This window comes from Onychostruthus taczanowskii, unplaced genomic scaffold (assembly GCF_017590055.1).
Source record: "Onychostruthus taczanowskii isolate IOZ18803 unplaced genomic scaffold, ASM1759005v1 scaffold2, whole genome shotgun sequence".
In the NCBI taxonomy this organism is placed as follows: domain Eukaryota; kingdom Metazoa; phylum Chordata; class Aves; order Passeriformes; family Passeridae; genus Onychostruthus; species Onychostruthus taczanowskii.
This window is the reverse complement of record NW_024499239.1, coordinates 17,906,861-17,923,890: the sequence shown is the minus strand read 5'-3', so window position 1 is coordinate 17,923,890 and position 17,030 is coordinate 17,906,861. Positions and strand designations below refer to the sequence as shown.

At 39.2% G+C, this 17,030-nt stretch overlaps 1 protein-coding gene across 1 annotated transcript in view; it reads right to left on the bottom strand.

The window, feature by feature from the left end:
• Positions 1 to 17,030, bottom strand: part of STK32B (serine/threonine kinase 32B) — a 157,518-nt gene that overhangs the window by 69,910 nt on the left and 70,578 nt on the right. The window contains exon 4 of the mRNA XM_041402882.1: positions 1,021 to 1,194. Within this exon, the coding sequence (XP_041258816.1) occupies positions 1,021 to 1,194 (174 nt within the window). The remainder of the gene's footprint in view (positions 1 to 1,020; positions 1,195 to 17,030) is intronic.

The window sequence follows — 17,030 nt, the reverse complement described above, 5'->3', positions numbered from 1 at the left end:
CACTGCATCTCTGCTCAGATAGATTTCATGCTGGCCATTCCTCCTCTGAAAGTCAGACCATACTTTTTATTGTATCTTTATTGCAAAATCATGAGGCAGCTCTGGCAAGTGGATAGGATGAAAAATCTCCATTAATGTATTTGAAGGAATTTGTTCACACTGGACTTCGGGAGATCTATGGTACAGCTTAGTTTAGTTTGGTCTCTGAAAGCCACATGCAGATTTTGTATATACAAAACTGTATTTTTGCATTCATACCACTCTAAATCAGAAAAGATAACCCTGAATTTAGCCTAAAAAAGAGAGTAAAGAAAAGGTTCAAGCCCATAATTTTATAATTTCATAGTTACTGTTATGACATTAAAATAGAAGTTATCCCTGCTGCTTCAGTTAAATGCCAAAATGTTTAAAGAAAACAGACCCTGATTCCTGACACATTTTTCAAAGTGAATACTATCTTTGCTTCTGTATGGCAGAAAACTTAACAGATTGCTGTAATATAAAAACTACAAAAAGGATGCAGCATCTGTCATTGTTCCAATTGATTTGTACTATTATTCCTACTTCCCCACATCTCTTCCTCCTGACCTTCAGTAAACAAATTATTCTCAGCTTTAGGTTCCATAACTGCTCCCTGATCTTGTTGTGAGAAGCTCTGGTACTGGATTACAACATTTTTGTGTTCGGTAACACTAGGGCACTGGAGAATTAAAAATAAATTAAAAGCAATCAGGATGCTATTATGGGTTGTATGTAGTGTTTGAAGACCATAGTGAAAAATACTGTACATCATAGTATGAGATCAGGAGGAGAAAAGGGCAGTATGAGAAGGATACAAGGTTACTGAATGGCTTTGGACTGAAAGAAAGCACTTGAAAACCTTTCAGAGCCAGATTCCACCCTTGAATAGCAATGGGAATTTTACAGGGGTTTTGAATAAACTATAAAATCAGATATATGATAAAGTTCCTCTGCTCTGCCAAAAGCAAGCACCCCACTCCTCAAATGAAATCCACTCACCTGTGAATGATGTGGTATCTCTGCAAATAATCCAAGGAAAGAGCCAGCTCACAAATGTACAGTTTCACAGTTCCTTCACTGAAGTGCACGTTCTGCTGCAAATGGTAACGCAGGTCACCACCCAGTAAGAGATCAACCACCATGAACATGTCCTCTTCATCTTGAAAGGAGTACCTGGAGGAAAGAGTTACAGCTGAGATCTCAGGGGGGATGGTTTTTTAACCGTGCCTTGGCTCTCATTAAGGAGATCCTGATACGTCCCTGATTTGCTCAAAAGGCCCACACATTTGCTCAAAAGGGAGGCATTTTCACTGCTGAGGTCAGTCCTGCAAACAGGCTTTGACTGTGGGACTCTGAATGTTTAAGGGTCGTGCTTTAACCCCAGTGACCGCTAAGTACCGTGCAGATGCTCTCTCACTCCTCTTTCCCCCAGTGAGTTGGGGAGAAGAATCAGAAAAAAGCAAAAACTTGTGGGTTGTGATAAGAACAGTTTAGTAATTGAAAAAAGGGAAGTATAATAATAGTACTAAGGATAAAAACAGTAATAATTACAATAAAAAGGAGAGAAAGAAAACCCAAGAAGAGTAAGTGATGCACAACACCAGTGCTCACCACCCCCTGAATGATGTCAAGCCTGTCCCCCAGTGGCTCTCAGCCCTTCCAAATCTCCCAGTTTATATGAGCATGATACTTTATGGTGTGGAATACCCCTCTGGACAGTTTGGATGAGCTGTCCCATCTGTGCTCCCTCCCAGCTCCTTGTGCAGCTCCTCACTGGCAGAGCATGAGCCACTGAAAAGTCCTGGACATAGAGTGAGCAATGCTGAGCAACAGCCAAAACATCAGAGTGTGATCAACATTATTCTCATCCTAAATTCAAAACACAGCGCTGTTCTAGTAAGAAGAAAACTAATTTTATCCCAGCTGAAACCAGAACATGAAGGCCAGCAGAGCTTGAGCTACTGCCACACTACTCTTATTTTAAACACGGATTAACACCTGAATGCTGCTAAAACAGAATTTAAAATACCTTTAAGATTTTTACATTCTTAAATAACCATATTTTCATTCAGGTGACAAAATAGCTTACAAAGTAGTACCAATAAAATGGAAGGCCTTGAAACACACTTGGTATTTACACACATACAGCTCTAGTTCAGTGCTTATGGAAAGTATCCTGGTAGCATTGAGAGCTGCTGTCTCAGGGGTATTTTCCAGATTCAATAAATATACACAATGTTCTATTAGCTGAGTATTTTTTACAGCTTGCAGTGTAGGTCCAAATTCAATAAGGACTAAAACTGCAATTTTACTGCCTAACAATACTTTTTTTTTCAGTCAGCAACCTATATCTTATAAAATGATAGAGTTTTCATGGTTACTGACTGAATTCTCCTGGACCCTTTCCCAGAACTGCCTGCTGAACACTCTGAGGACCAAATTTTGATGTGATTTAAATCCTGTAAATCCAAAGGTGTAGCCAGTCAATGTATTTATGTATATATATACATAATAATGTTTGGGCAAGCAGGAATTTCCATGTGTTTCTACTTACCTTGGCTCTGCTGCCATTGCTCTGGTTTTTTGTGGTCTGAGTGAACCGACAGAAACTCTCTGGATTTAGTTTCTAAATGCAAATGTATAGGATACAGTTTTCCCAAATGGGAAATGGTAAATACCTTACTTCTGATGTGAAATCACTCTTTTCTTAGAAAGTATTTTAGAATTAATTTTGATGTGAAGTTATATTATCTTATACCAGGTATATATGGAGCACTGAGAGGTGATCCACAGTGATAGTGCCTCTTCCAGCATCACACCATGAGGTGTGTAATGTATGTTGGCTACAGATATGATTCTGTTCTCCTGAACTATAAAATTTATGCCAAGAAAATGGAAAAGTGAGAGCTTCCAGAAAATCTGTGCACACCCTCCCCCCAGAGGCAGAAAAGTCTATATTAGATTATTTTAATTGACAGTTAAGTACAGTTTCACTTTCATTCCCAGGCTTGCACTTACTGAAATGAGGCACTGCTTGGGGGTTGTCACAGATGGTTCATTTTAAATTTAATGCTTGTTATTCTTTCTGAACACAGTTCTGAGAAGTGACTTTCTCTCATACTCTGCTCTTCTGTTGCATTTCCGTGTGGCTGCCAAATGCCAGGAGGGGAAAGTAATTTTATTTGCATTAAGCTTACTTCTCAATAAATCAAACCTCTGAAGCAAAATGGCAAAATAGGTGGCACATGGTGTCTGCTCACCTCTAGAGAGGCAGAATTTTGTATCACAAAAACATATAAACAGGATGACTCCAAATACATTCAAATTCCTCCATGTATTGTGCATTACTGAGCCTGGAGCAATTGCAAAAGTAAAGCTTAAAAGTGTAATTACATTTAAGATTTTTTTTTTTTCTTTTTTGACACTGTTGTTATTTTAGGTGAAAAAATTGTAGCATTGAGCAGTGGTAAAATCATCGTCACAGAATGTCTTTGGTTGAAAGGGGTCTTAAAAATCATCTGCTTCCAATCCCCCTGCCATGTGTAGGGACACCTTGCACACGTTAGACCAGGCTGCTCAAAGCCCCATCCAACCTGGCCTTGAACACTTCCAGGGACAGGGCAGTCACAGTTGCTCTGGGCAATCTGTTCCAGTGCCTCACCATCCTCTGAAAATGTTAATTTTTCCCTTCAGTTACCACTTGACTAATGTACAGATTTTGTTTCCTTCTTTTTTATGTTATTAAAATAATTTTTGAAAAAAAATTGCAAATTAAAAACTCTACTTAAATGGTAAGTGATATATTGTGTCTTGTCTGGGACTAAAGGGCACTCTTGGTGTCTAAAGTCATATGATGATATGTCAATAAAAATGGTACTGATGCACCTTTAGTTTTGAGATATAAATGTCCCTAGTAATTTTTTTGGGCATAGTGTGAAAGTGGGGTAAAGAGTAACTGCTGTGAACTTGATTTTAAATCCAATTATTATTCCTTTTTTTTTTTAATTATGAGTATGTTTGAAGATGAATATTCAGTCTAGAAAAAGACCCATGAGAACCATCCAGAAATAAATGTGCAATCTCATTCACATCCAGGTAAATGCTAACACTTGGTAGAACATGATTTTCATGCCAAACATGTTTTTAGGCTGATATACTCTGGTTTTCTGTGCTTGTGAGCAGGGAATGTGGTCCTTTGTCACCTGCCAGGCAAGCTTTTGCACATTTGTACTTATTAATTATTTAAAAGAGAGATCAAATAAAATCTTTCCTACAGGGCTCAACCAACCTGCACCCATTCACTGCCTTGGGATTCTCAGGGCATCTCTGGGAATCCAGGCTGGGATGACAACAGATGGGTTTTGTCCAGGGCCTGTGAGATCTGCTCATGAATCAATCTCCTGCTACCATGCCTTGCCTCTCAGGTGAACACATGAAGTGCAATCCCTCAGGAGAGAGCTACAAGGCATTCCAGAAGTGACTGTACCTCTAGAATAAAATACTTTGAACCCAAACACAAAACCTAAATAAACACAACCCTCTACAAAACCAAAAATACCCCCAACAACACCAAAACTAAACAGGGAGACCTTCAGAAGTACAGCTTCTGAAGGCAGCATTCCCACATAGGACACTTCTCAGAGGCCATCTTGACCAGATCATGATTTGCTAAGAAAAGTTGGAGCAGATGATCCTTGAGATCCTTCTACCCTTTTATTCTATGATTCTGTGATCTTTCATGACCTGTGGAGGGAGCACATGTCAGTTTTATTTAGATGTTGAAGGTAGAATGATGTACACCAAGACACAGGGGTTGTGAAGCTCCCTATATCCTCTCTGATGTTCTGCTCTTGCACTCAGAGTTATTATTTTTCTTTTGTACTGATATGTGTCTCCGGTAACTCTGCTAAACCTGCCAGAAGTGCTGGTTCAGTTAAGACAAAAGCTGTATAAGCACAGTTTGAAGGAGCAAGCGCGTAGACATGTTCAATATATTGAGATTTTCCCACCCCCTCTGAATTCTATCCCCCCTGACACACATCTTTATGCTGCTCTTACACCCCTTCTTATGGGTAGTGGTGTCATCCAGTTGGGTCAGACCTTCATGGGTGGCATTTCTCTGTCTGGATCAGACCACAGTGTCATTAAGACCACTTCAAGACATTTTCTGGAAGGTAAAGAAATTCATGCTAGTGAGACTGTGTGTCTTTGACCTAGAGGACAGCTTGGGCATGGCAAACAGGAGGAGGTCTCTGGAGCTGACCAGCACTCCATAAGCAGATCTTTCAGCTACCAATTTTTAAGCTACTGAATGCAGAGCAGGAGTTTCTCCAGGTCCTGCTGTGCAGCTGGGTAACAAATGGTATAATTTTCCTCCTATCCTGCTTTAAGGACTAACAGGACTTTGTGTACCAGCTTAGACAAATGTGGTTTGTCATGGTCACAAGCAATCTAGTCCTATGCCTCTCTCCCTCACACAAATCCAGTATTCTGCCTTTACATAAGAAATGAAATATTACCTTTATGCTCCTATTCTATTGAAGTATTTTAAGAAAAAATAGCTTTTGATATATTGGTCTAAGAATTGAAATAGACAAGTGAAATATTGGCCATGAGAAAAAGGAACCTTTGAAAGTGTTGTTGCTGGTTGGGGAGGGGCTGGTGGCAAATCAGACCAGTGGAGATTAGTTTTTGAGCAAACATTGTAATTTTACTTTTGTAAGCTTCTTATCTGTTCAAAGGGAAATGACACAGAAAAAGGTTGATTGGTTTTTGAAATAAACTCAGTGGTTTTTTGGGATTTTTGTGTTAATCAGGTAGCTGAGAAATACCTTCCAAATGAACTGACACATTGTAACTTAGGCTGAATATTAATCAATTGATATTGAATACCAATAATACATTATTAGTTACCCTAAAAACAACATTTTAATCCTCCTTGAAATAAAAGAGTAAATGACTTGAAATAATAATTCTTGTTTTTTTCCTAAGTAGTGTCATTCTCCAGTTATAGGAAAACTGTTCTAAATACAGACCCAGCCTCTCCTTTTGCTTAGTTGAAGAAAAGTTTGAATGCATTATATTCATCTTTCTCCAAATTATGATAAAATAATAAAGCCCATAGCATACAGGGAATTGAATTTTTGAGTATCTTCAGACTGGAAGATAAACTATTATTGAACATAGTCCTCCATGGAAACACATTTAAACAAAGTACTTGTAGAATAAGTTGTACCTGTTTCCACATTTATATCTGTATATTTGTTTTAATAATATCTAATTTTTGTATTTATATAATATTTTTATTTATTATATAAATAAATATTTATTATATAAATTTATATTTTTTGTAACTCTGTCTTCATAAAAGCAATTACAGATGAATTATTAAGATAATTTTTCACCCTTTCATTCCTTGTTTTTAGTTAACCAGGTTAATTTTTCATTTAAATCCTTCCAGTTGAGGCACTCAGCATTCATATATCTTGTTTCATATGAATTACCTGGGGAAAATGACATAGTGATGGATATTTTATATATGATTTAAATTAAAGATTAAAAAACAGATTAGAAAAATTGCATCATTAAGACTGAACCGAACTTCATAATCTTGACGTGATCAGTTAAAGCAAAATATGCACAGTTCATACATTCAGATTACACTTCTGCTTTCCACTGAGTATGACAAATGATTGCTCCTTGGTGTCTCCGAACTACAAAATTAAAGAAGGATCATTTTACAGTTTTCCTGTGGTAACATTAAAGGGACATGGTAATTTTTTCAATGACATCATTGAAAAACCCTCCACTAGTAACTGTAGATTTCGCAGTGTAGATGTAGATGTCATTTCTTGATGTGGTTACTTTGCTTTTTTTTTCTTACCAGTCCAATTATAGAATACTCCTCACTCACTGTAAAGCAGCAACAGGTTTACCCAAGGTTTGCTGCATTGAAAAAGAGCAGGTCACTTAAAGGCCTGAATTATTTGACATTCGCCAAAGAACAGTCAGATCAGAAAAATAACAGTCCAGAGCTCTCTTGTATGGGTATGGGGGAATAAAATATAGACATAATATAAGGTGGTATAAGTATAGGAAATAATATCGGTAGTAAATATAGCAACTTTCATCAGTCAAACATCAAATCATTACAAACTGCCCTGTGCTGAGAAGTTGTGCTGAAAACTCTTATACTCACTGCGACTGCAAATAGCAAATACTTACCTTTGAATTACTTTTTTCATAAAATGAAGAGTCCAAGCTAACCAAATTAATAACTTTGTGGAAGTTTTTGTTTTCTGCCAGGCAAGGACAAGCCCCAAGAGACAAAACCTCAAGATTTATTAACTTTGTAAGTACAAATATGCAAGTATTTTGAAGGAATGTTGGAAATGTTCTTCATAATGTCTGTTTTGTTTATATTTCTATAGATTTCTTTGTTATTTTGGAAAATGGATAAACATTGGTTATTGGAATTTGAGATTTTTGCTTGCAAAGTCTTTAATAGAAGTCCATTGTTGGAAAGAAAAGGAAATATGCCTGTTTCCAAACTCAGAAAGACAGCAGTCATTTCCACAAATGTTTTTAAGAACAAAGGACGATTACTTCCTTTATTCTTCCCATATTTCTTCATAAAGATATTAAAATCTTTCAATATTCTCTACGAAAATGTCTGAGAACAGGGAATTTCTTCTATAAGGAATTAGGTTGTTCATGCTTATACCTTCTCAAATTCTATTTAGTGCTGAAGTGACCAAATAAAACCAGTAAGAAAAATGCATAAATAAAAACAAGCCTGAAATTAAGTTGAAAGATGACTAAAATTTGTTTCAACAAAGATAGTAAGAGACTTATTAGCACAGTAAATATTTACCATTAGCTCCCATACAGGCAAGGATTATGAATTAGAGACAGCTTAGTATTTATCCTCACAAGGAAGAAAATCTTCTCCCTCAAGAAGGTTGAGAAGACCACAAATCCTCTTTGATCTGGGAAAGAACTGTCCATCATCTGGACATGAGCTGGCCATGTGCACTCACATCCCAGAAAGCCAAAGCTGTCCTGGGCTGCATCCAAGGCAGGGGATGGGGATTCTGCCCAGGGAGGGGATTCTGTCCCTCTGCTCTGCCCTCCTGAGATCCCACCTGCAGTCAGTGCTGCATCAGCTCTGGGGCCTCCAGCACAGGAGGGACATAGACCTGCTGGAGCAAGTCCAGAGGAGGCAACCAAGATGATCAAAGGGATGGAACCCCTCTTCTGTGAGGAAATGCTGGGAGAATTGGGATTGCTCAGCCTGGACAAGAAAAGGCTTTGGAGTGACCTAACTGGGGCCTTCCAATACCTGAAGGGTGCCTATAAGAAAGAAAGTATGTAGGGACAAGACAAGGAATGACTTTAAACTGAGGACAAGTTTAGATTGGCTATTAGGAATAAATTTCCTACTGTGAGGGTGCTTAGTTTCTGGAACAGGTTTTCCCAGAAAAGTTGTGGATGCCCCTTCCCAAAAAGTGTTCAAGGCCAGGTCTGGTGAGGTTCTGAGAAACCTGGTCTAGTAAAAGGCATCCCTGTCCAGGTCTGCTGGAACTAGACGAAATTTGAGGCAGGTCCCTTGCAACCCAGGCCTCTCTGTGATTTTTTGATCATTCCTATATGCACTGTCAGAATTTGGCTCAGTTGAGATACACAAGTTACACGACCATTTCATGGGCAGGCAGCGAGCAGTAATGAACTAAACATGAAAAAGCACAATGCAAAATACCTGTTCCTTGCTCTTTTACTATGCACTTTGCTTTCAGCTGGTGAAATAAAACTCATTACTATGTTTTTACATGCTCAAACTGCAGCTATTGATCAATGCTGTTTTGAAGTATTTAAGTTCTTTGTGAATCCTGATCATTTAAGATGGCTTGTTTTAGAACACATTTTCTTTCACTCCTTCACCTGGTTCTAATCAACCAATATTTTGCTCCACCTAAAAGAAGCTTCTTTATTTGTGCCTCTAATTTTCCAAATTCTAGGGGAGTAAGAGGTCATTTGAGATGTAGGTTATAGTAGTAATTGTAGACTGTGAAAAAGGGCAAGCTAAGATTTGATGTTAGGAAGATATTCTTTTCCTAGAGGCACCGGAAGAGGTTGTCTAGAGAAGCTGAGGATGGCCTATTCATGGAAGTGTTCAAGGCCAGGTTGGATGGGGCATGGGGCTTTGAGCAGCCTGATCTAGTGGGAGGTGTCCGTACCCATTAGAAGTAGATGATCCTTAAAGCCCCTCCCAGCCCTAACCATTCTATGAAAATATGGTATTTTGTTTGTCTTTCATGATGATATGGTAGAGAAATAATGAGAGAAAGCATATGATTAAATGTAGGTGGTCATCTACTAAATGAGAAAGAGTTCTTACAATTTTCTGTTCCTTTTAGGCTGGGACTAAAGAGCTTAGGTCCAGGGTTTGCATATGACCCATAGTCATGTGAGATCTCTTACACTGTGATTAAATAGTGTTCACTGAACATTAAAATAGACACACAGAATAATTTTGGATGGAAAAGCTCTTCAGATGTCAGGAATTCCAAATCCCAACCTTGTCATGGATTGACTCTGGCACAGTGCCAGTGCCCCCATGAAAGGTGTATTTCCCAAAATGGTTACTGTAAGATGTGACCCGGGAACAGAACAAAGCAGGCTCTAACTTGGGAATGGAGGGAAAAAACAACACTTTATTAATCTACATAGACACAAAAGGAAGGGGGGGGAAAAAAAAAAACCACACACACAACAATCCACAATAGAACACTTTCAAAACACTCTTCCTCCCCCCAGTCCTCTAACATTCAAATCCCCTCTGACACATTAATTCTCAACCCAATACCCTCCTTTCACACAAGCTCCTCGCAGTCCATCAGGAGAGAGGAGCCTCCCTCCTGCACCATGGGCCTCCCCAGGAAACACAGTAGAACTTCTGTGCTTCCATGTCACACATGGCAGCTGCTCGAAGAGAAATCTGCCATGGTGACCATCTTCCTTCCATGTCCAGTGCTCTCACCACTGTCCATGGATCCAAACTACTCCTTAGTTCTTTTTAAGAATGCTTTTCACCCAGTTCCAAGAAGTGGCCGCCTCCCACCATTTGGGACACCTGTCCCCCCCATATTCACTCCCCTGGGGCCTGGGGCTCAGAACAGAGATCTTTCCCATCCTCCGTCCCCCCTCTCAATTTCCAGCTGAGGAGGATCAGTGTTTTTACAGCTTCTATTGTTTCAACACTAAAAGAGTTAAAAGCTCAGCCTGGTCTGGCAGCGGCTGGGCACCTTGCCCACCCCTTCTCCTCCCGACCGCTTTATCCTTCTCTCCAGGGGGGCTGCCCAAACCATCCTAGGAACTCCTCCACCCCTGCATCCCGCAGGGCTCCGGCTTATCACTCTCAGGCTGCATGGCCTCCCCCTCGCCCACCCAGACGCAGCTGGGCAGAGGAGGAGATCAGATCTGCTCACCTGCCAGACTCCACAGAGGAAGTCTCTCTGGGAATGCTCTGCTTTTAACCCCTGTGTGTTCTCAGAGGCGTATCCAAGTCCCCAGTGGCCACACCAGGTGCCAATTTAAAATCTGGCCACTGATTGGTTTGACCATAACTTTCCCAGAAGCTCACTTCCTGGTCAAACCACAACAAACCTCTTCAAAGCAGGGCTACTTTCAAGCTAGGTCACGTTTCCTGGGACCTTATCCCGGGCAGTTTTGAGAATCTCCAAGGATGAGAATTCCACAGCCTCTCAGCGAAGCATGTTCCAGCCACTCATTTAGTCTTGAAGAGACATTTTGTTTATATCCAATTAGAATTCCGCTTGCTGACCTGTGTCACTCGTCCTTTCAGTGTACATGAGTTTTTCTCCATCTTCATGTCATCACCACAGCACCTTTCACCTTTGGGTAATGGCTGTAATTAGTTCCCTCCCTCAGCTCAGCAGTGTCAAGTCCCTGCTCTGCTCTCCAACCCAAGGATAGTGATACTTCCTCAGTTCTTGTAGAAAAGGGCTGGATGAATTATTTCAAGGAAGACCAGTGCAGTAGGTAAATTTTGAGAAAATAAATGACATTAGTTGAAACTTTCATGAACATTTAAGGCCTAGATTTTCAGACAAATAAGATGAATTTTTGGTACACTATGAACAATCAAATGGAGGAAAAAACCACACTGCTATCAATTACTGTGACTCTGGAAACATTTTTATTCCCACATATTAAGAGCTCTGTTTTTGCAAAAGGCTGATCTCTAAACGTGTTTTCTCATAATTTGTTTTTCAGGAGAAAATTAATTACTTTTCTGGCTCATTTGCTCATATACTTGTAGACTTAATGGCACAGTCTCATGATAAAGTCTGTGTTTTCTCAAATATTATTAGATCAACGATAAAGTAAGACTTGCAAATGAATGCAAAATAGGATCATTTCTCAGTCTATTTGTTTGGGATTTTTACCAGACTTGGATGCAATATCCCCAAAGCTCATTTTAATTGTTCCTCTATCATGAAAAGCATGGCAGCTTTCACCAGCCTCACTCAGTTTTACTCTCTGAGACCAAAGTCTGCTCCATTCTTCATCAATTGTTTTCCAAGTGTTTTATCTTTCCAGCCTCACTCAGTTTTACTCTCTGAGACCAAAGTCTGCTCCATTCTTCATCAATTGTTTTCCAAGTGTTTTATCTTTCATATATCTTTTGTTGAGTGGAATAAAGAAAAGTCTCCACTATCATCTGTTCTATTTATAGTCTTTAAAATAGACACATCACAATTATACATGAGAGCTCTATTTTGTTTGAGCGAATTAGAACATATACAGGAGGCCCTTGGGATTTGTTGATACTCTCATCTGAATGCAGCCTCTAAACTCCATTCAGCTGTGTTGGAGATGTGCTGTGACTTGGCGAATGTTCACCAAGTTCTTCATTATCACTTCGTGTTATTATCACTGCCAATTTATAGCCCTTCACATGCACGTGGCACTACAGCAGTAGCAATTATGTCTGCAGTGCCAACGAGTCTCTCTTGTCCCCAGCTTGTCTCAAGCACTTCCAATTAAAGCAGGCAACAGACAGCTTGTGTGATGAACTCAGGGAAACTGCTCACACAAACAAGGGCCCCACCACCAACACAGGAAACAGCTCACCTAGGAAAATAGGTACCTGAGAAATCTGTGGGTGAGGAAAAAGCTCGTGTGGAACAATGGACTGAAAACTTGTACCCCATTTGAGATGGAGGTCAAGATATCAGCCTGTAACTTGCAGATCTTGATATACTAATAAACTGTGGAATAACGGAATCCTTTAAATTGGAAAAGATCTACAAGATCAAGTCCCATCATTAACCCAGGACTGCCAAGTCTACCACTAAACCATGTCCTTAAGACTCACATCTTCATGCCTTCTGAACACCTCCAGGGATGGTTACTCTACCAGCCTGTTCCAGTGCTTGACCTGGTCCACCTTGATAAATAGAAAATCAAGACCAAGATGAAGGAAGCCAGCATGGATGAGCAAGGACATCCTAACTGAACTCAGAGAGTAAAAATAAGAGTACAAGAGGTGGAAGTAGGGGTGGATGATCCAGGAGGAACACAGAGTTGTTATCTGGTCTTGCAGAGATAGGGTTAGGAAAGCCAAGGCTGACCTGGACTACTGCATCCCATTCTTGGCTCCCCAGTCCATGAAGAGTAAAGTTCAGGGCCACAAAGATGAATAAAGGACTGGAGCATTTTTCATGTGAGGAAAGGTTGGGAGAGCCAAGACTGTTCACCCTGGAGAAGAGCAGGTTTAGGTGGGATCTCATCCATGTGTACAAATAGCTGATGGGCAGAAATGAAGAGGGGGACAGGCTCTTCTCTGTGGTGCTCTGTGACAGGCCAAGAGGTAATGAGCACATATTAAAACACATGAATCCCATGTGAGCACAAGGAAATACTTCTGTGAGGATTGTCAAACATTGGTTGGACAGGTTCCTCAAAGGGGCTCTGGAGTCTTCCTTTGAGGAGATACTAAAATCCCAGCTGGGAAACGTGTCTTAGGTGACTCTGAGTGTTTGCATCAGGTGAACCCCAGATGTCACTCCCACAATTCTGTGATTCTGCAACTTTTTCATTGCAGCAGCTAACTGGCTTTCTAAACTCCATACAATTAAAGGAGTATTGAAGAACAGAGCAGAGGTTTGTCTCTGGAGACAATAGAAAATTTCCTCTGTTTCCCTTCCCTCTTTCTCACAACTTCATTTTTTTGAGGTTCACAGCTCAAAACCTTCACAGAAGGTTTTAAAAAAAATTAATTACCAATGCTAATAGCTAACTACTAAACAAGGATTTCACCTGATCAAATAACCCAAATAATTGGAGTACAGAGCAATAAAATTGTGCTGGGACAAGAGAAGTTGATGAAAGAAAACTATTACAGGTCTGGACTTTTGCTTTCTTGAAACCCAAAGTTCAGCAATGAAACTTGTGATAGATTACCACAAATTATTCCAAATTATATTTTTAACTTCAAACACTGCTATATTTTAGAGAAAATTTTGAGTCTTTTTTTTTTCAGTTTTATGAAGCAAAGAAACATCAAAATTGCAGCATTTATCATTAAGCTTCAATCATAATAAATTTAATCTTCAGCACATGATTCATTGAATGAGCAACAAATCACACACTGGAGTTAAGAATAGGTATATTTTTTTGCTGTGTGTAACCTTAGACACTGCACTGATTGTGTATGTGTATCTCTATGTTTGGCACCCTGCATGGGTTGAGGGGCTTAAATAGTGCTTTTCTTTTTCATTTACTTAGGCATGAACAAGATTTTCCTCTGAGCTACACAAACCCCTTCATTTTCCTGGTATGGAACCTAGAAAAAAGCAGATCAGTCTTTCCTTGCATGCATACACCTTCTGTGGTTACTTGGCTCACTAGAATGGGACAAATTTCCTATTATCCCTTCACTCTTCCTGACTTCGCCATAAAGTAAAATTTCTCACTGCTACTGAAATAAATGTTCATCTTATTTTGGTTTTGTTAGAAATACACAAACACTCTTCAACCAGCTTCCAGAGAATCTCCACCACTCCGGTATAATATAAAATAAATGAACGGTGAATAAAGCCAGCTACTCAAAAGGTTCCACTCAAGCAGTTTCTCTTAATTTTTGTCAAGAAAATAGTTAATTTAAGACTGTGATGCTGATGTATGATGCTTTCAATCATGTGTAGATGCCTACAAACATTTTCAGACATTCCTTTTAGTGTGATGTACCTTATTTCTTAATTGTAGGTATTTCTAAAATGTTAAATTAAACAAGATGGACCAAAACACATCTCACTGTCAAATCTTCACTAGCTCATTTCAGACTTACCCTCTTAATTGGCATGCAAGTTATTTTGCAAGCTTTCCAAACCCAAAAGATGAAGCAAAAATCTGAATAGTAATGTGAAGAATGTAGTGCAAAACAAATTAGGCTTATTGTTTCTCTGTCATTTTAAGCGAGGACAGAAAGCTGTTTTCAGTTTAAATTGAAAGACAATTTCTTTCATACAAAAATTTCCTTACAAAATTCAATTTCCATGCAAAACCCAATTCTTCTGGAAGGAATGTAAAATAACAGTGTGATTCAAGTGATTCTTCAAGCAGCATGAGCATACATGAAATAACCTTTTCTTTTTACTGTTGTTTCTCACCCATATACCAAATCTAGGAGAAACCTTAAAAATCCAAATAGGTGCTCAACAGCTTACTAGAACTGAGTTTCTAAGACCCAGTTTTGTCTAGACTGGGACAAAAGTCCAGACTTAGAGCAATTTTTTGTCCAGACTGCCTTTGGGTACGTGATTAATGTACTTTGGGTTAGAAAAGTAGTTCCTCTATGGTCACCGTGCAGTAAGCAGGACACCTATGGTCCTGCTCACAGCTGTGGTAACTGCCCTCTGGAATTTCTCTTTTTCCCACTGATTACAGAGGCAGACCAAGGCGATGAGGCTGATGTTTGAAGCAAGCTGGGGAGAATTCAAGTTCTCTGGAGCTTGTATTTTCTGTTTTGGGAAGTTCCTAATATGGTCAGCACATCACATTCACATGTACATTTTCACTGGTACAGAAGGGTTGATAATTATGACTGACCCTCAGAGAGCATTTTTTGTTTGATCAACAGAGAAAAATATAAGACAGATTTTCTGACTTATGCTGGTCTTAAAAAATTCTGAGTTCCTTCCATAACTGTGGTGCATACCTTGCTGCTGATCCCTTAATTGATTTTATATTTAACTCCAGGAAGATAAACCGTCATCTATGCAGCTTAAAAAGACAGGAAAGTCATTAACTTGCAAACACAACTTTATAATGCATAAGCCAGGAAAAAAGACAAATAATAAAAAGTTCCCTAATTTTCTACCTATGTTGCTCAACCCCATCTGAAGAATCTTTTTGTTAATGTTAAATTTCATGTAAAGGGCACCTTGTTCTTTAATAAGAACAAGAATTAGTGCAAAAAGACATGGAAAAAGTAAGGAGCCCTTCAGGTTAGGGATTCTGAATTGAGACACTTTAAGGCAGTTATAAGTAAATTAAATAAACACAGGCAATGTTTCTGTGCTTTTTAAAAATTTTTTATATTGTTTTCTCTACATTAACCCCAGCATATCAGTGAAGCTCAAAGGAAGAAAAGCTGCTCCAAAATCCCCACTGTTTAACGCATCTTAGTCCCACATAATGATAAGCATTTGAGTTTCTGCAGGTACTGCAGTGATCAGTCACACAGCTGGTCCCAGAGTAGCCTGCACAGCACTGTGAGGATTCAGAGCAGGACATCTCTGTGGTTATTTCTCAGCCAGCAGCACTTTGTGCTCATTAATTTGAGTATGAGCACTCAGATAATCACTGCCCATGATTATTAGTGTCCTGTCTCAGGGCAGCTCTTGTGCCAGGCCCATACCATGCTTGCTGCCAGAGGAGGCAATGAGTATTCCACTTGTACTTTGTGTGTGTGCCACATCTTCATGTCCCCTCCCTTTCCTATCGTGTGAAGTGGAACATCTTCCCTTGGCAGACCTTTTGGGTCTTTTCATTTTCTGAAATGTGCAGCACTGAGAGTACTGTTAGGAACATTCTTTGATGCTCTCAGCAGATAGAGAAGTTGTTTAATACAGTTCTTAGAGCATGGTTAGAACTACAGCTCTAAAGAAAAAAAGGAAGGAAACCCTTTTACTGCTTTATTTTATCCATTAATTAGACAAATCTCTGAGTACAAGTATATTTTTCAGAGAGGATGTGCTGAATGGGAATTTATGATCTCATCAAGTGAAAAAAACTCCAAACCCAAACTCTAGTTCTGCCTGTATTCTCTTTGTTTAAATTTTCTGGGAATGGATCTCAATGATTCACTTTCTTTATTCATTGCAACTCCTGCCAAAGAACAATGTTTTTGTCATGGCAGAAATTTATTTCAGAATATGAATAATCAAACCTGACTGCCACCCTTAGATTCAGAATCCTGTTTTTTCAATTCCAATTATAGTCACAATAAATGTTACCTTATAAAACTGAGATAACTCTCACCTTTCTAATTTATAGTTGAGTTTATCAAGTTGATTCAGAGCAATCACAGAGAAACAACTTCAGATGTCAACTACTATCATTCTGTCTCACCCCAGACATTTAAATTATTCTGCAAAATTGTCTGTCAAGCCTACAGTGTTTCCTCTTTTTTAAAATTTAACATGTCAGAGTCATGTCATTTGTGGTAACTTTGCTCAGGTTAATAGGGGTGCAGAGAGGAGGAGCATGTCAAACTGTCAGGAACAAGGGAGAGACCCCTTGAGAATGAGTGCAAAGAACATCACCTTCAAAAGCACCATTGCACTGAGGAAGGATCATGCACTAAATCCAGGGCTGTATAGAGAGCCTTTATCATCAGACATCTTTTTTTCCAGATGCAAACAGAAGTAGACATGAAGGAGTAATACTGAAAGCTGCCTCATAGGCATTACTTCCCAGCT